The sequence below is a fragment of the Ziziphus jujuba genome, chromosome 3 (genome assembly GCF_031755915.1).
Source record: "Ziziphus jujuba cultivar Dongzao chromosome 3, ASM3175591v1".
Taxonomy (NCBI): Eukaryota; Viridiplantae; Streptophyta; class Magnoliopsida; order Rosales; family Rhamnaceae; genus Ziziphus; species Ziziphus jujuba.
In genome coordinates this window covers 20,633,873-20,650,344 of record NC_083381.1, presented here as the reverse complement: position 1 = coordinate 20,650,344, position 16,472 = coordinate 20,633,873, and the positions used below count along the sequence as shown (strand labels likewise).

The 16,472-nt window shown below is 32.4% G+C and overlaps 1 protein-coding gene across 3 annotated transcripts; it reads right to left on the bottom strand.

Moving 5' to 3' along the window:
- Nucleotides 1–10,291: 10,291 nt before the first annotated feature.
- Nucleotides 10,292–11,576, bottom strand: LOC107404353 (uncharacterized). Of its 3 annotated transcripts, none has more exons than XR_007242172.2 (3): nt 11,010–11,576; nt 10,606–10,808; nt 10,292–10,439 (listed from the first exon to the last, which is right to left on the bottom strand). XR_007242172.2 is itself a non-coding variant. In XM_016013405.4 (2 exons), exons 1-2 carry the CDS (start codon nt 11,471–11,473, stop codon nt 10,769–10,771), a joined length of 504 nt encoding a protein of 167 aa, XP_015868891.3. In that variant the 5' UTR covers nt 11,474–11,576; the 3' UTR covers nt 10,477–10,768. The 3 variants fall into 3 exon arrangements, 1 of the variants encoding a protein (XP_015868891.3); XR_007242173.2 differs by having other exon boundaries at nt 10,697–10,808; XM_016013405.4 differs by lacking the exon at nt 10,292–10,439 and having other exon boundaries at nt 10,477–10,808.
- Between the last annotated feature and the right edge of the window lie 4,896 nt (nt 11,577–16,472).

Below are 16,472 nucleotides of genomic sequence, written 5' to 3'. Positions count from 1 at the left end.
AATATTATTCTTGTTATTAATAGTACAATTATTATTTATCAGAATTATGTTTACAATTATTTTCATTATTACTAATATCATCATCATCATCATCATCATGATTATTATTATTATTTTTATTATTGTCATTATTTATTTTTATTTTATTATTATTATCGTGATTTTCATACTGTAGTGTTGAACAAGAATCACAACCAATAGGTGAGAAGTATGGACATCGGACAAGTATGATAGAGATTTGTAGCACTAAGTGGGTGGTGTGGGCGGTCAAGAACCTATGATGGTATATTTTGGTTGCTTACTTAGTAAATTATTTCCGTTGTATATATATATTTTATATCTAATTTGTTATTGAAGTGCTGCCATTTGTGGAATTTATTTTTAGTAAGGTGGGAGGGATAAAGTGGTAGTATATAGGAGTGCATTTTCGTGCAGGTAAATTTTGGGCATGTTTTACTCTTACGGGAGATGCTGCCGGATTTTCCATAGGACAGTTCGGTAGGGTCTCCCTGAGATCAGGATTTGTCTAGAGTTCCGGAAAGGGATTTTGGACGTATCCTGACAGACAGTAATTGGAGAGGTATTGCTGGAACGATTGCGCTAGAGAAATGCTTCATAGTCCTCAAGTTTGTCATGTAATTCAGCAAAAGTGATGGAGGTATCTCTGGCGCGAATGGAAGCCAAAATCTCTTTGAACTCTGGCCCAAGCCATTAAGAACGTGGAATGTGAGTTCATCTTTTCCAAGAGGCATGATAAGGAAGCAATAAGGGCACTTCGAAGTAAGTGATCTTGCCAAGTCCAGAGTGTATGGGCAAGATCAGTTTCAGGACAGCGAGTCGTGCCAATGACATAGCCCATAAGATCATAACCGATGAGGAGAGAGTACCATTGTGCATGCCAAGCAGTGTAATTATTGGGACTAAGTTTGAGTGGGGCTTAGGCTGATGCATTAATATAAATAAGATTTCCAACAGAAGTGGGTGTGTTGTTTTGGGTGGTGAAAGTTGAACTGGTGTCAGAGATAATGAAAGAAAAAAAATTCTGGCTTGTTAGAGCACTGTATGCTCTGATACCATGTAAAGAGAGAATAATATGATGAATATATTGCTGTATTTCCATTGAATTAGAGCCAAGATTTAAATACAATTACAAAGCTTCTATATGGCAACATAGCTGCCAGCAATACATACTAAATATATATATACAATCACATATTCGGTAGAGATACGGTAGATATATATGGATAGTATATTAATGACAGAATAAAGCATATATGGGTAGAATATGAGTGATAGGATCAAGGTGGGATACGATCCTTATCATTTAATAGCCTCGACACCAACCGCGACGATGGCTTGGACTTCTAGGAAGTCCTGATGTTCTACTTCATTGTTAAGAGTCGGAGTGTTTGGTGCGACGTTTGCTAAGCCAACCTTCATGGTCTATATTTTACTTGTGTTGAATGCTTTGACAGTGGCAACAATACATATGATCTCTGCCCCTCCTGCTCTGCCCCTCCTGCTACGCTGCAAGAACGTTTTGCCATCACCATAGCGTTTTTCTTGATAGCTTTGTTTTGCTCCGGAACAAAAGAGGGCTTTCCCATGGTACTAATGCCTATATGGTAAGGGAATTTAATTCAATCTAAAAGAAAATGAATATTTTTTCAATATTAATGTTTTGGATTTGACACAAAAAAAACAAAAAGAAAAAAAGCAAATTTTTTTTTTAACATATAATTAAGAATGTTAGAATGTTAGTTTTAAAACCAACCACATTGGGCCCTCTATTTTATATTTTGTGCGCATTAATTCAATTACCCCCAAATTGTTCAATATAATTATCAGCCAATAAATGATTATGTTTACATGCGGCTCAGCAAAATGTACAACACACATTATTAATTTTGTAAAAGTCGCAGCCCATACTCCATTATTGCATTAGGTATTAAAACTATAACTATTAAATTTATAAGAGGCTTATTATGCACCAAAATTAACATAAAGAATTCAACACGGTGGATTTTAAAAATGAAGATTTAAATTGCAACATTCTAAAAATGTCTTCTTCTTCTTCTTCCTTTTTTTTTTTTCTTTTTTTTGGGGGGGTTGCTTGTGTATCTAAATGTTCCTATATGCAAGGTACCATGTCTCACACACAACCTCCTCTGCGCCCCAACGCTCCTGCTCTGGCTCCGTCCCGTCCTTGTCCTCCTGCTACGGGACATGTGAGTTGAACCTTTTATTTATTTATTTTTATCAAATGTGAGTTGAACTGAAAAGGTCAAAGCAGAACAATTATTAATATGACCATATATATATAGAAATTAAATTCATAAAATTTTTGTTCACTAATTTCAGGTATACATGGTAAAGATACGTTTTGCTGAAAAAATTAATGTTAATGTTTATTATATGCAGGGCGGTAACATGCCTTTGATGCATCATGCACCGCTAGCAGTTGGCATGGCAAATGAAGCAGTTGGTGGAGGAACTCTAATATCACAAGGTGCGGATGCGAATGGAAACGCCGCTGGATTCGCAGATGCAACCAATATTGTTAATGCTGACAACGGACATGCCGTGGACGTGGCCAGTAATTGTCCCATGATGTAGTTAGACTCATCATATGTATTTAATAGTTAGTTTAAATTAAATTCATGTGAATTGATTAGCTGCAACTTATTTATTCACCATATGTATCCATTGGAAGATTTCAATAAAGAGAAAATATTACAATTCTTTGAATAAAATTTTATTGCATATAGTCAAATTGGCCACTCTTTGAATTTTTCTTTCTTGCTAGAATTTGATGAAATTGACCTTACAATATCCATAATTAACTCCTTATATATAAACAATATGCGTCTAAAATATAACTTTAATTTGAAGAAAATTGGTTAAAAAGAGAAAAAAAAAAAAAAAAAAAAAAAAGGGAAGCGAAGTAGAGTTTTTTTGGTTCTAAATTTCTAATTATCCAACAGGAAAAAAATAATTTTCTCTCTCTCTTTAGATTTTAATTTATTTTATTATTTTATACACAAAAGTTCAAATGACCATGGATGACATGTGCCTGGCTGTCGGTAGGCCCGCAGCATAGTATAATAACAGCCGGCTAGCCCAAACAACAAAAAGGTAAACGACCGGAAAAAAAAAAAAAAAAAAGTTGAAATTGAATTGCTTTCGCTACAAGTGTCTTTATCTTATCTACAGTTTTCTACGGAGACTTCAGAAGTCAATCGGTTTTTCTTAACAATATTCCTAATTCAAATCTGCCAAACACACATTTTTCCTATAGAAAATGAAATTTATATCAAAATTGACAGAGTTTGCATGTATTTATACATAATATATATATTTATAGCAGCAGACGAAGTCCACTGCTCAGTGCGCAGGCGATTGATCTTGCCCATTTAAGCAAAATTATAGAAATTGGTTTTATCAAAAAATATATATATATATATATATATTGGCATATATTTTTACATCTAAAATCAAACATGGTTTTGGAAGTCAAGAAGTCATAGATTAAATACAATTAATCAAAGTCATCGATAGATCACTCATCAATATTAATAAAATTAAATAAATAATATTAAGAAGTTGTTTCTACCATAACCCCCAAGAAATTGATTAAAACTACAACTCTCTCTCTCTCTCTCTCTCTCTCTCTCTCTCTCTCTCTCTCTCTCTCTCTCTCTCTCTCTCTCTCTCTCTCTCTCTCTCTCTCTCTCTCTCCTCTGACACTCTCAGTCGGGATTTTAATGGAGAAAATTAATTGAACTTCAAGTTGGACCTTAAAAATGTGAAAAGATTGATAATTTAAGATCTACCAAACTAGTTTAGCATAAATTAATTAGCCTTTAATTAAGTTGTAGTGTCTATGACATAATATATAGTTATAAAATTTCTTTGCTTTGTTGAGCAAACTATTTTGATATGTTGAAAGATTTATGAAGAATAATTTTAAAAAACAACTATCCACTGTCATTATCAAATTACAATCTACATGATTTGTATGATCTAATAACTGTGAATAACTAGTCATTACAATTTCTCTTCACAAGTTGCTTAGTATATTAAACTCGTATATATATAAATGAGTACTAATTTATTCCTGAACAAAAATGATTTTTTTAATGTTTAAAATGAAAAAAGTCTACACCTTTGTAGTTAGACACTTTCAACATCTCGACAAGTTTTGCATTTAACCAAAATCTTTTTCTTAATTACTGGTATCTTTCATAATCCAAAATTTGAAAATTAGTTGACCTCGGCTATTATGTAAATATTTTACAAGCTATTGTGCTTAATTTATTAAGAATCTAAAGAAACGCATAGACATTAGTTGTTACATCGAGGAAATTAAACCTCAGGAATCAAAACCACTATTTTATGTGTCTTTATAAATCTACCATAATGCAATTTTGGGTCTAGAGCTTGCTAAGTAGAGAGATTAATTCTCTTCAAATTGAGTGAAACTATATCAAATATTTGTGTGTGTGTGTGTGTGTGTGTGTGTGTGTGTGTGTGTGTGTGTGTAATATATATATATATATATATATATGGAAGAGATCCGCTTGGCTGATAGGGCTTGCTCCAACAGCTCAAGCAGCCTTCGACAGCTAATCTGGGACTTCTTCCAATCCATGGACACGAACCACGATGGACGGGTGAGCTTCTTGGAGTTCACACAGTTCCTTCAGCAAAACGGCTACAATCGGGTGAATCCCAACATTATCAACAACCTCGACACGGACGGAGACCGTTGCTTGGACTTCTATGAAGTCCTGACATTCTACTATATTGTTAAGACTCGCAGTGTGTGGTGTGACAGTTGCAGAGCCAACCTTCATAGTCTGTATTTTACTTGCGTTGAATGCTTTGACAGTTGAAATAATACCTACGATCTATTTTCTTCCTGTTACTCTGCAAGAAGGTTTTTCCATCACCATCGCTTTTTTTTGGATATCTTTGTTTTGCTACGGTGCAGGAGAGGGCTTTCTCATGGTTTAAATGCTAATATGATAAGGGAAAATTTTCAATTTTAACAGAGACCAAAATGAACATGTTCATTAGTCTTTTCTCTGTTTGTGTGTGTTTGGGTTGGTTAATTTATATAGCAGCTCTAGTGCATACAATTTGAATAATTTCTGTAGGTGACAACTAGTGCATACTTTGATGCAGGCGTTGACTCAAGTACCTACAAATAACCATTCAGTCTGGGTGAGTTCTTTAATTTGTGTCTTCTTCATTAAGTATAGCATACAGATTAAAAGGACAACTGATGATCAATATATATACACATATACATAAACAAATGTTTCATATGAAAATTTATATTGACCTTGCAAATCAAACCAAAATGATATGGTTTGATTTTCATCTGGATGCACTCATTAATTTGGTTCCGATAATTAATGTGTTGAAGTTAATTCTAACAATTATATAAAATCAAATGGTTTTTTTGTGATATGTAAAATAAAGTTAAATACAGAAATTTTGACTAAAAAAAGTTAATTAAAATAGCTTAATATTTGAAGGGTAATATTAAATCTTGCTTTTTGATTACAATTGCAGAATAGAGGCTTTCTTGCATTGGAGCTGGCGGTTAATGTTGGAAATTTTATTGGATGTAGCATTATGTGATGGATATAGGAGTTGTTAATACAAGCTAAAATATTTTCAATCTTAAGCACATTATTTTAACGGAAAAAAATGTAATTTGTTTTCCACAGAATAATTAAAATTCCCCTTCCTCTGTTTTTGCTCTGTTTTTTTTTTTGGTCGTTTTAGAATAACAACATTATCTAAATATAAAGTTTGATGCCTATTTTTCATATGAGAACTAAATATAAAAAGAACAACTCATAATATTGGCAAGTATGATCTGCATTCGATGCCCTTTAAATATTTTAAAATTATTGTTTCTTCTTTGTTTTTATCTTTAGTACAATACATAACTCCATAGAGATTGAACAATATCATATATCGTAAACCTTCCTTGGGAAAAGAATATGAAACTCCCAAGTGAAAAGATCCCTTGTGACTTCGCTCTTGCTCTTTCCTCCGAAATAACCCGTATTAATTGGGTCGCTACGCATATCCTTCAATCATATACATTTTGATTAAATAACCTGTAAAATGTCTATTTGACAAGTTGGTTGAATTAACCTAAAATATACCAATTAGCTAGCTCTTTCCCAAAATAAGTATTTATGTAATGGTTATTTCAATGCCACCCACATAATTTTCAATTATCATGTACAATTCGTTGAGACCAATGCCATTGATCAAGGAAAGAAATTAAGGCAATAATCAAGCAATCACTCTTCGAAAATTATGAAGACATAGATTGATTGGCATCTTTTTGTGGCCTCAAAGTCTCTTCTATATTTATGATTTACGTTTTCTGTAATCTCACCTATAAATAACAGTCTTTAGCATTTATAATACTGGTCACTTTATGAGAAAAAAACATTCTATCACCATGGTAACAAATCAATTTTTAACGTCCTCATCAAAATTAGGCCATGTCATGTATTGTCGGCAGTCAAATTTAATCACAGAAACAAAAAAGGATACCCTACTTTTACAATAGTATTTTCTAGGTCATAACAAATGGCCATAATAAGATTCTTTCTTTTCAAAGCATTAAAAATCTAAACATGCTCTGATACTGTCCCCTATGGTTTGGAAACGTCCTGATACTTCTTAGTGGAAACTTAATGTGGATGGGTGTAAAGATAAAATTGTTGCTGGTGGAATCCTTCAGAGATACAACTGGTGATTGGCTTTGTGGCTTTGCTTCCAATATTGGTGGTGGTGACGTTCTTGCTGCTGACTTATAGGCGCTTCTTCTAGGTCTCAGAATGGCTTGGGAAAAAAGGATTTAAGGGACATTGAGCTGGAAGTTGATTCAAACTTAGTTAATTTGGTTCACTGTTATGATAATTGCTTCCATCCACTTTATAGCTAATTAGAGGTTGTCAATCCTTTATCAAATGAGTTAATTGGTTGTGTTCTAAAAGGGTGTGAAATCGGGTTGCAGATGTCTTAGCCAAAATCTGGCCTAAATCTTTAGATGAGCTTACATCTATTGCTCATTCATGGAAGACCAATTTGGACTTGTCCAAAGTAAGAAACATGTGTACAGTTTCTTTTTTTGGGGCTTCTGGGCCCTCCCTAAGAAGAAATAAAAAAAAAAAAAAGAAAAAAAAAAAAAGGGCCTAATATAGTCTCGTTCCTTGAAATTGATATTCATATATATACATATATGGAAATTGGTCCCTTGCGACAATCCATATGTAATCACCGGTGATAAGTACCTTATCATTCATTAAGCTTAATGAAATTTAAACAACTGAAAGTATAGTATAAATATCATGAAGGAAGATAAGAAGAATGTGAATAAAAATGAGCAGAGTATGTGGTTGAGGGTTAAATGGTCCCCAGGTTGAAAGTACTTCAATATTTTATACTTCAAATTGCCCAGCCAGGAATGGCAATTCCATTAATTTGCCTGGAATTTTCCAAGTTTGGGCATTTTCCTAATTATCTCTTATAATTTTTCCAATGTATAATTAAGGACCATGCGCATAATAATGTGGGGTTACAAGCCCACTATATTAGGATTATGTATATATATATATATATATATATACATGTGTGTGTGTTTTGTGTGTCTTACTTCATCAGTTTCCCTTTTTTTTTTTTTCCTTTTTTTTTTCTCGCTTGAAACTTCATCAGTTTCCCATAAACATTCGTCAGACTTACCATATCACTTTTACAACTCAAAATTTGCGTATTTTATCAAATTACAGAAGTCCGCTGTTTCTGGATGGGGTGTGTCCTGTTGTCCCTGGTGCTAATGATAAGGATTAGGCAATAATTTCGAATCTTAATCTCCATTCACTTTCAATATAAAAAAATAAAAAAATAAATAAAAAGTAAAAATAATACTTTATTAAATTTTCAAAATTACCAATTTTTCCCTCTATATGGATATATGCTAACATTGAAAACATATTAAAATTTGATTAAAAAAAAAAAACCTGCTAACTTCTAAATTGCTGTTTCATTCAAGATCAGAAATTCCTTTTCATTCATTCATTAATAACATTTTTATGGTTATAGCGATGCTTGAAATTGAATCACTCTTAATGATACAAGCTCCAACCCAAACACTACTCGTTAATCCTTATTAATTCCATTGATATTACTAAGCCATGTGTATGGAAGCTCCATATCTAATGACGCGGTTTGCCGGCTTTAATTAGCAGCCAACAACATTTGACCACCGTACGATTTACTCCAAAGGCCAACTAAATTGACTGTGGAATCTACTGCAAGCGTGCTTCTAGCGCTAATCCTTGCAAATTGCTATTTCTCACCAATATCAACAAATAACATTTTTTATAATTTAGATATAAAAAAAACATTTTTAGCAATTTATTATTATATATATGGCCACAAGAAAAGTTTGTTTGTTTTTTTTTTTTTTTTTTTTTTGGGAAAAAAGAAGAATGTTTTGTTTTTACCTCTTAATTATGGGTATCCCGTCTCTCCCGTCCAATAATAGTAAGTTTTATAGTCTTGTTAAAATATTAAAGATATATTAGTTTGTTTTGCCTATTGATTGGTCCATTATTAGACTGTCCCTTTGTTAAGGTACATGGAACTTTAAAAATAAATAAAATTAAAATAATACTAATAATAATAATAGGAAAAAAAAAAAAACTGTAAGTGTTGACTAGTCAAACAGAATTGAGGAAACATGCAGAGAAGAAATATCCCAACAATACCAAGTATATATATATATATATATTATATTGAAAAAGAGGAGAAGGGGCAGTCATAGAAACACATCATATATATTTACTTAGACATTTTGTTGTATTTTTTGAGAAAACAAATTCTCAATTAAATGGATCAATTAAAATATTAAAAAAATATATATTCAAAGATTCTATTATAAAAATTAATAAACAAATCAGTTTCATTATCAGGAAAAGAGAAACTTTGTAAATTAATCACAATTATAATTAGTTCACATAAAATATATCCAAATGCTTAGGTATGTAAGCTGGGTGAGAGTATTGGAAGAAAGGAAGGGAGCGTACCTCTTTCTCTGCCCAGTGCGTTCGTTGTAGCTTTGATTTCCCATTGTCTGGCACCTGGTATTATTTTGGGGTCTCTGTGCAATGGTTAAATTCCATCTCTAGTTCTAATCCCACATGGGACTTATCATTGCTAAGGGAAAATCCCTCCTTGTAGTTTTCGTCTGGCGGGCTTCAATGTGGCATTGATACGTCTTATCATAGGGCTACATTAGCCTGCCAAACTAGCCCTTGGACTGATGCTTTTGTATCATGAATTGGGCCACATGTTTCGGGTATGTATATAGGGTATGACACACAAATTTTTGATATAGTTTCTCTCAATTTGAAGAGAATTAGTCTCTCGATCTATAGCTATGTTTATGATAGACACAAAATCGCTTCATGGTAGACAATATGCTAGCTCATCTAGCCTCACGTTGGGGTCTTTCTAGGGATCATTCTGGTTCCATCTCTCCTTTTCTGATCTCTTCTCAGTTTGTAAATCTTTTGAGCCAGGAAAGTGGGTTTTCATCCACATTCTGATTTGGCGGCTCTATCTTTGTAAGCTTGCCTTTTTTGGTTTATAAAACTCCTCTTTTCAGCACACACACACACACACAAAAAAAAAAAAAAACACAAACAATAGTGGTTTTGATTACTAATAGAATTTTTTTTTTTTATAAATAAATAAATATAAGTTTCATTATGAAAGGTGGATGGGAATTTTGTCATGTACTCTTAACAAGTTCTGATTCAGCATGCCAATTATTAATAAACGACATATTTAGTTTGCAAAACTGCACTGTATTAATTTTGTTAGTCTGGACTGAATTATTCTGTAATGTATTGTGTTGTACTGTATTAATATTATATAAAATTTGAAACAGAAACATTACTATATTATAAACTTTTTATAAAAAAATAATTTTAACCAATAAAAAATAAATTTACTTTTTATTATTATGCATATGATTTTTTTAAAAAACAAAACATTGGTCAAAATAGATAAAATAGATTTTTTATTGTTATTCATGTAATATTTTTAATTAGTTATATCATTCATAATATATTAAATTGAGTTAATTATTAATTGTTATAGTATTCGCATTAAAAATAATTAAGAAGTTCATCGATAAAAAGTACTAATTTTTTTAACTTGAAAAAGTTAATTATACTTGTGAACTGGTATATGAATCAATAGTTGAAAAAATGATTTTCTATTTTCAAATATGACTTTAGAGGTCTGACCCTTTGCGGTTTTCACGCTACTTAATTGAGACTTTACACTTCCATAAATTCCAGCATTAACAAGGGGTTCAATATCATCCTCTTCGCAACCTGAAAAAAAAAAAAAAAAAAAAAAAAAGCTGAAAGATAAATAACTTTAGAGGTCCAAGATTCAAGATCAAGGGATACCAAATTTTGACAAACTAGAATGTAATATTTCAATCAATACGGGGAATTCTTTTAATGTCGGTAACGAATAACTTAGAGCATGAAAAACCTATAAATTCATTAAAATGGGACTATTGGTGGCCGCCTGGCCGTTGTTCCAAACAACATCTCTTATTATTAGAACTCCCACATGTCCACACCTCCATCAGCGTCCTCATCTCCTGCATTATCATGAGAATGACTCGTATATACTGCACCTGCTGCTGCACCAACTATGCCAACTCCTGTCTGCCATTTACCCATGGTATTCCCCTGCATAAATTAATAATACAATTATCATTAGTTTCTGCAAAACTTTTTGATGTCAAAATTAAAGAAAACAAAACTCGATGAGAAATTTAATTAAAAAATTATAAATAGATGACCATGAATCACTTTGTATATATATATATATATACACACATATATATGTTGGTGATTGATCTGCTATTTAGCGTTTTAAGTTCAACTCACTTGTCCAAAACCAGAGGGTGCTCAACATCCCAGTCCAAGCTATCCTTATCTGTATCAACTTGAGCTGGATAATGGCTGACCGAGTAAAACCGTAACGATCCACTGCCCCTAAGGAAGCTATCAACGGAGTGGCGGCGGCTTTTGAGCCTGATGTGTTGCCCAACCCTGATCGGCTCCCAATCGATTGTAGAGTCAACGGGTGACGGCAGGGTCTGTACAACTTTCATACTTCTACCCAAACCTTCCAGAATTAATGGCTGATCTGAGGCGGTGAGATACTTGCCGTGGCAGCTCTTAAGGCGGATAACAGAGTTGAAGCCGGTTACAAGCTCGACGGTCCATCGAGTTCCGTTGTACGATCCATGTTTGTCCTGTCCGACGGTCTCTCGATCGTTTTTGGCAAAAAGGTATTTTTTATGGTGGTTCCGGAGTCGAACAACATAGCCATTTGGGAAGAATTCCATTCCGGTAGATATCTGCTCTTTTTTTTTCCAACAAATTAACAAGCTGAGAAGAAGTAACTACAATTATTATTTCTCCTATCAGACAGAGAGAGTGAACTATGTATTAGCCTAGAGTTCTGGTTGGTGTATTTATTACAGAAGAACTAACAACTTGTGAGTTGTCTCGTTGATAGTGTGGTAGGCTAGTACGTGGCCAGTAATGACAAGCACAGTGTATTGGAAATTTCCATCGTGTCGGTATCTAATTGGCAAGAGTTTTGTAGATCTTATCCATTATATCGAATATTCAAACGCGCGCGCTTGCCAAATTATCAATACCTTGTTCAAGTACTTTTATTAAAAAAATAATAATAATAATTGCTCATGTACTAATAGCAGTAAAAGATTTTAGTTTAGTTTTTCTTTTTCTTTTTTTTTTAAACATATTTATTACTTATATTATAGGAAAAGAACATAGATTCTTATGACTTTTTCAAATAAATTAAATTAGGAATAGTACTGAATAGTGAATACACAAAAAATTTCAATAGACCCATGTTAGTTTCCTCAGACAATTTACCCGTAATCATAAATACATCAAAACACACAAGCTGACGGATATAAAAAATCAAAAAATCAAAAATAAAAAAATGAAATTTATTTACCTCCTAGCTGTGCATATTGCACGTTAGCAATACAACGTACCCTGCATATTGGAATGTATCATTGATACATTGTCATTAATTTTCAACAAAGTTTCTTGATGTATATATATATACACTCAAAATTAAAGAACAAAATTTTGATGAATTCAATTAAAAATATATTAATAATATGTGCATGAATGGCAGTTTTATATTGATGTTGGTGATTCTGTGTTAGCTTTTTAAGTTCAACTTACTTGTCCAGAAGCGAAACAATGAGCAGCCCTAGTTGGAGTTTTGCCTTTCACAGGCACTTTAGGGTGTGTTTGTTTCATCGGACTACCAGGTTAGGACAGGATTGTGTCCCAGTTCGTGCTTGGTACCAACATTTACTATATGGGACAACTTGACCTATACAGTGAATGAGTCCCAATTCAGCAGGACTAAACTGACCCGTCTTCCCCCTGGGTCAGTTTTGTCCCAAACTCACTGTCCCATTCTCATCTCTCTCACTGGTGTCTCTCGCCAAAGAAAGTCCACCAGATCATGCGTCTCCTGTGACCGATCGTATCTCTCCCGGTGAACCGTCCTCTCTCTCTCTCTCTCTCTCTCTCTTAGATTCGCACTCTGTCAATCTTGACTAGTTTTCGAAATCTTCGCACTTACAGCCAAATTCGCACCCATGCCGTAAACCTAGCACCCACGCCGATATCTCTCAATTGGCACTCTCTCTTGGCTTGCTTCTCTCTCTTCTTTTTCAGGTTTGTTCTTTCCTCTTTCTAACTCTCTCTCTCTAGATCGAAACCTCTGATGATGGTCTCTGTTTTTATGCTTTTTTTTTTTGGGGGGGGGGGGGGGGGACTTCAATGTTGTGGTTTTGTGTTAATGCGTTAAGTTTCTATTTCGTTTTATATTTGAGGTTCTTAAATGGTTGTTTTGGATCTTTGATTTAGTTGATATATGTTGATGTGTTGAAGAAGCCTGTTGATTTTTGTGTTCTGTTCTGCTTTTAGATTGAATGTTTCAATTTCATTTCTATTCTAGGGTATGCTTTTCTTGTAATGCTTATGATATTTTGTTTCTCTTGGATTTGGTGTGTAAGAAAATATTATTTATCTGCTACACACACATTTTCGTTCTTGCAATGCATATATTATGTGATACACATCTTCAATGGCTGAGAAACCATCCATGGATTTTGTTTTTGATTGCTATATATATATATATATATATATATTTTAATGGAAATTTTGATTGCTACTTTTTTATCAGCCTTCGTCTAGTTATTTTAGTAAGACCTATTCCGTGCCCTGTTCTTTTCTCAACTAAGAAAACTTTTGGGAAAGAGGGGCATAAATTTGAGTTTCATTTTGATCAGAAGCTTTAATAACAAATGGCAAAGCCCTTGTCAAATGTCTTTAAAATGTGTAGTAGAAGGAAAATTATACATTTGGAGAATGTTGTCGAAGTTGTAGATGTGCATATATCAAATTGGTTTTTTAGGAGGCCTACTCTTGATGATGATGCATGCCTTAATAGAAGTGCATATAGAATCATTACTTGGTTTTGAAGTGGTAATAGGTATTCCCTTGGAATTCTTTTATCTTAGCTTGTTTTATACTTGTCTTGATGCCTATCTAAATCATTGATGGAATAGCTCAATGATGATGATAAGTGTGTATGGACTAAGGATCTATTGAATGCTTACATGGATGCTCAAGTAGACTTTTTAGATTTGCTGCTGTGGATTCTGTTTCTTCTTAGCTTTTTATTCCTTTGTGCTTCTAAATTTGTTCAATTAAGTTCATAAAATTTTCTATTAGGAATACCCTTAAACCTTGTTACTTCTTTCTGTTACAGACCAACAAAAACAGAAAGCCATGGGAAAGCATTAATTATCACCTGTAGAGGCTTATCAGATGAAGGAAGTAATTTTGGTTATGTAGAAAACCATATTTAAACTTGAGTAATGCTTGTCTGAGGTGGTTATTTTCAGAAGGGCTTAGCAATGAATATTTACATGTCAAATTCCATTTCATGAAGAGATGAATATTTTAGATAATTTTGGAACAAATATGTTGCAGTTTAGTTTGGCAAATCTTGCCAAGAATATAAGAATAACATGTTATCTCAGAGTCTAATTATGTATGTAAAGGCAATTATGCATGTAAAAATGTATAATATTTACAATTCTAGTTATAAATATCATTAAATTATTTTTATTTTTAGTTCATTGTTATTTATGACATACTATGTTATAATTTAATTTTAATTTATTTTTAAAATTCTATATTAATATAATTTGTGGGTGTAAAGAAAATATTAAAATTTTGTATATAAATAAAATATATAAGTTTACAACTTTAATTAAATATAATATTTTTTGTAAATATAAATATACTTTTTAAATTTTTCACTTAAAAAAATAAAAAAATTACAAAATAATTCAGTCCAGTCCGATTCTGCACCAAAAATGGAATAGCTAATACACCATTCAGTCCGGAGCTTTGCCAAACACAGGATTACACTATTCTATCCTGTCCAATCTGGATCTGTCCTGTCCGATCCGAATCTGTCCTGTATACCAAACGCACCCTTAGAGGCCTGAGGAGGAGGTTGTTTATGAATCGTTGTACCCTGGATATGGTAACATATATACATGAACAATTTTAATTAATATTATATATATATATATATATATTGGATAAGTTGGAAAGCCCTTGAACCTCCATTTATGGGCGGGTTTATCATTATGGTGATTGCCATCTGGAATGTTCCTGTTTTACTTATGTTAACGAATTTTAATAATTAAGTTTCATAAAAGCCACCTTCCATTACACTATCTAATACTATTGGAAAAAAGTTTGTTAAGATAAATTTAATATGTTCCAATTACTTGTATAAATAACAATTATATACATTTAGTAAAGATCAATTATAAATAACAAATTGTTAGATTCTTTTGGTAAAAAATAAAAATTGTAAGAAATTTTTACATTAATTAACGAAATTAATATTACACACTTTTATCCAATATATATTAAAAAATCTTAATCTACTCCTTTAATTAAGATGAATTTGGTTCTCTTCCCACAATACAGTATTTCCATGTCCCAAAGCATATGTCAAACCAAACTAATGGGTCAAGACTTTCCATCCCAGTTGGTATATATAAAAAATAAAAATAAAAATAAAAATAAATAAAAATAAGGAAAAAAAAAATTGGTAAACAGGTTGGTAACTGTATTAATGTTTTAGTTTTTAATGATATAAAGGAGGCCAACAAGTTCTGAAAAACTAGCTACGCAATTAAAGTAAAAATTGAAATGTGATTATGACCGCAAAATGGAATCTTGCATAATCCACATGCATGGCACCTTATAAACCTATTTACATCTACGACTAACATTGCCAACGCAACTTGGTTGCATGTCGTTCTCTTTCATTTTCTCTCTGTTTTATTTTGTCTCATGATAGCATACAAAGACTAAATTATTTGTTTAAAAAATATGATAATCAAATAAAAATATAATTAAATAGATAAAATGTCAACAATGAACTACAAAGCAAAATAATGAACGATGAAAATTTTACAAAGCACTACCAGAAATAAATATTAATCATAAAAGGAAATAACATTAATACTTCCATTAAACCATAAGTATACCATAACAAAAAAATAATATCAAAATTATCATTACTTTAAGTAAATTTTCTAATCATAATGTAAAAAAAACTAAAATTTCTAATTAATAACAAAAAAAAAGTAAATATTGTAATTTGGTATAAAAAATAATTTATATAGATATTGTACTCCAATTTAGATCCATTTAGGGGCCAGGTATATTATTTAAGACAATTATACAACTATTATGCTGAAAGAATTTAAAACGTCATATATAATTAAAAAAAAAAATTTTAAAACCGTATGGGGGGCATGCTGCCCCTCCCCATTCCTCTCCTAGGCCATAGGGTAGCTTGGCCCATATCAAATAAGAAGAAACAACCTCAAGTTGTGAAAATAACCTAAGGACGAGATGGCTTGATCATCCAATAGGCTAGTTCAATGACCTCATGAGGTTGTCCCTAGAAAGGTTTACAATCTCAAAAGAGTATGAGGCTGGTCCCACGAAAAGGAGCTCATGTATAACGACCTGAAAGCGGCTCACGTCAGAAGTGCATCACCAAGGTGAGTCCATAATTGCGCTACATTCAACTTGGAGCCCAATAAAAGATGAACAATGAATCCATGCGCTGAATACACGGAGGCATATGCTACTTGCACCGAGCTCGAGCAATCCGAAGACTGTTGATTATTGGATAAATTCACAAACAATATAGAAACAAAGGATAAATATTCAATAAATAAAGAAGAA

What these genes read in the sequence shown, in the direction of transcription:
- LOC107404353 (XM_016013405.4), bottom strand. Translation starts at nt 11,473, where the DNA reads ATGGAATTCTTCCCAAATGGCTATGTTGTTCGACTCCGGAACCACCAT. An exon ending in CACCCTCTGGTTTTGGACAA is followed by an intron (nt 10,809 to 11,009) that starts GTGAGTTGAACT and finishes TAATTTATGCAG; the next exon opens with GGGAATACCATGGGTAAATG.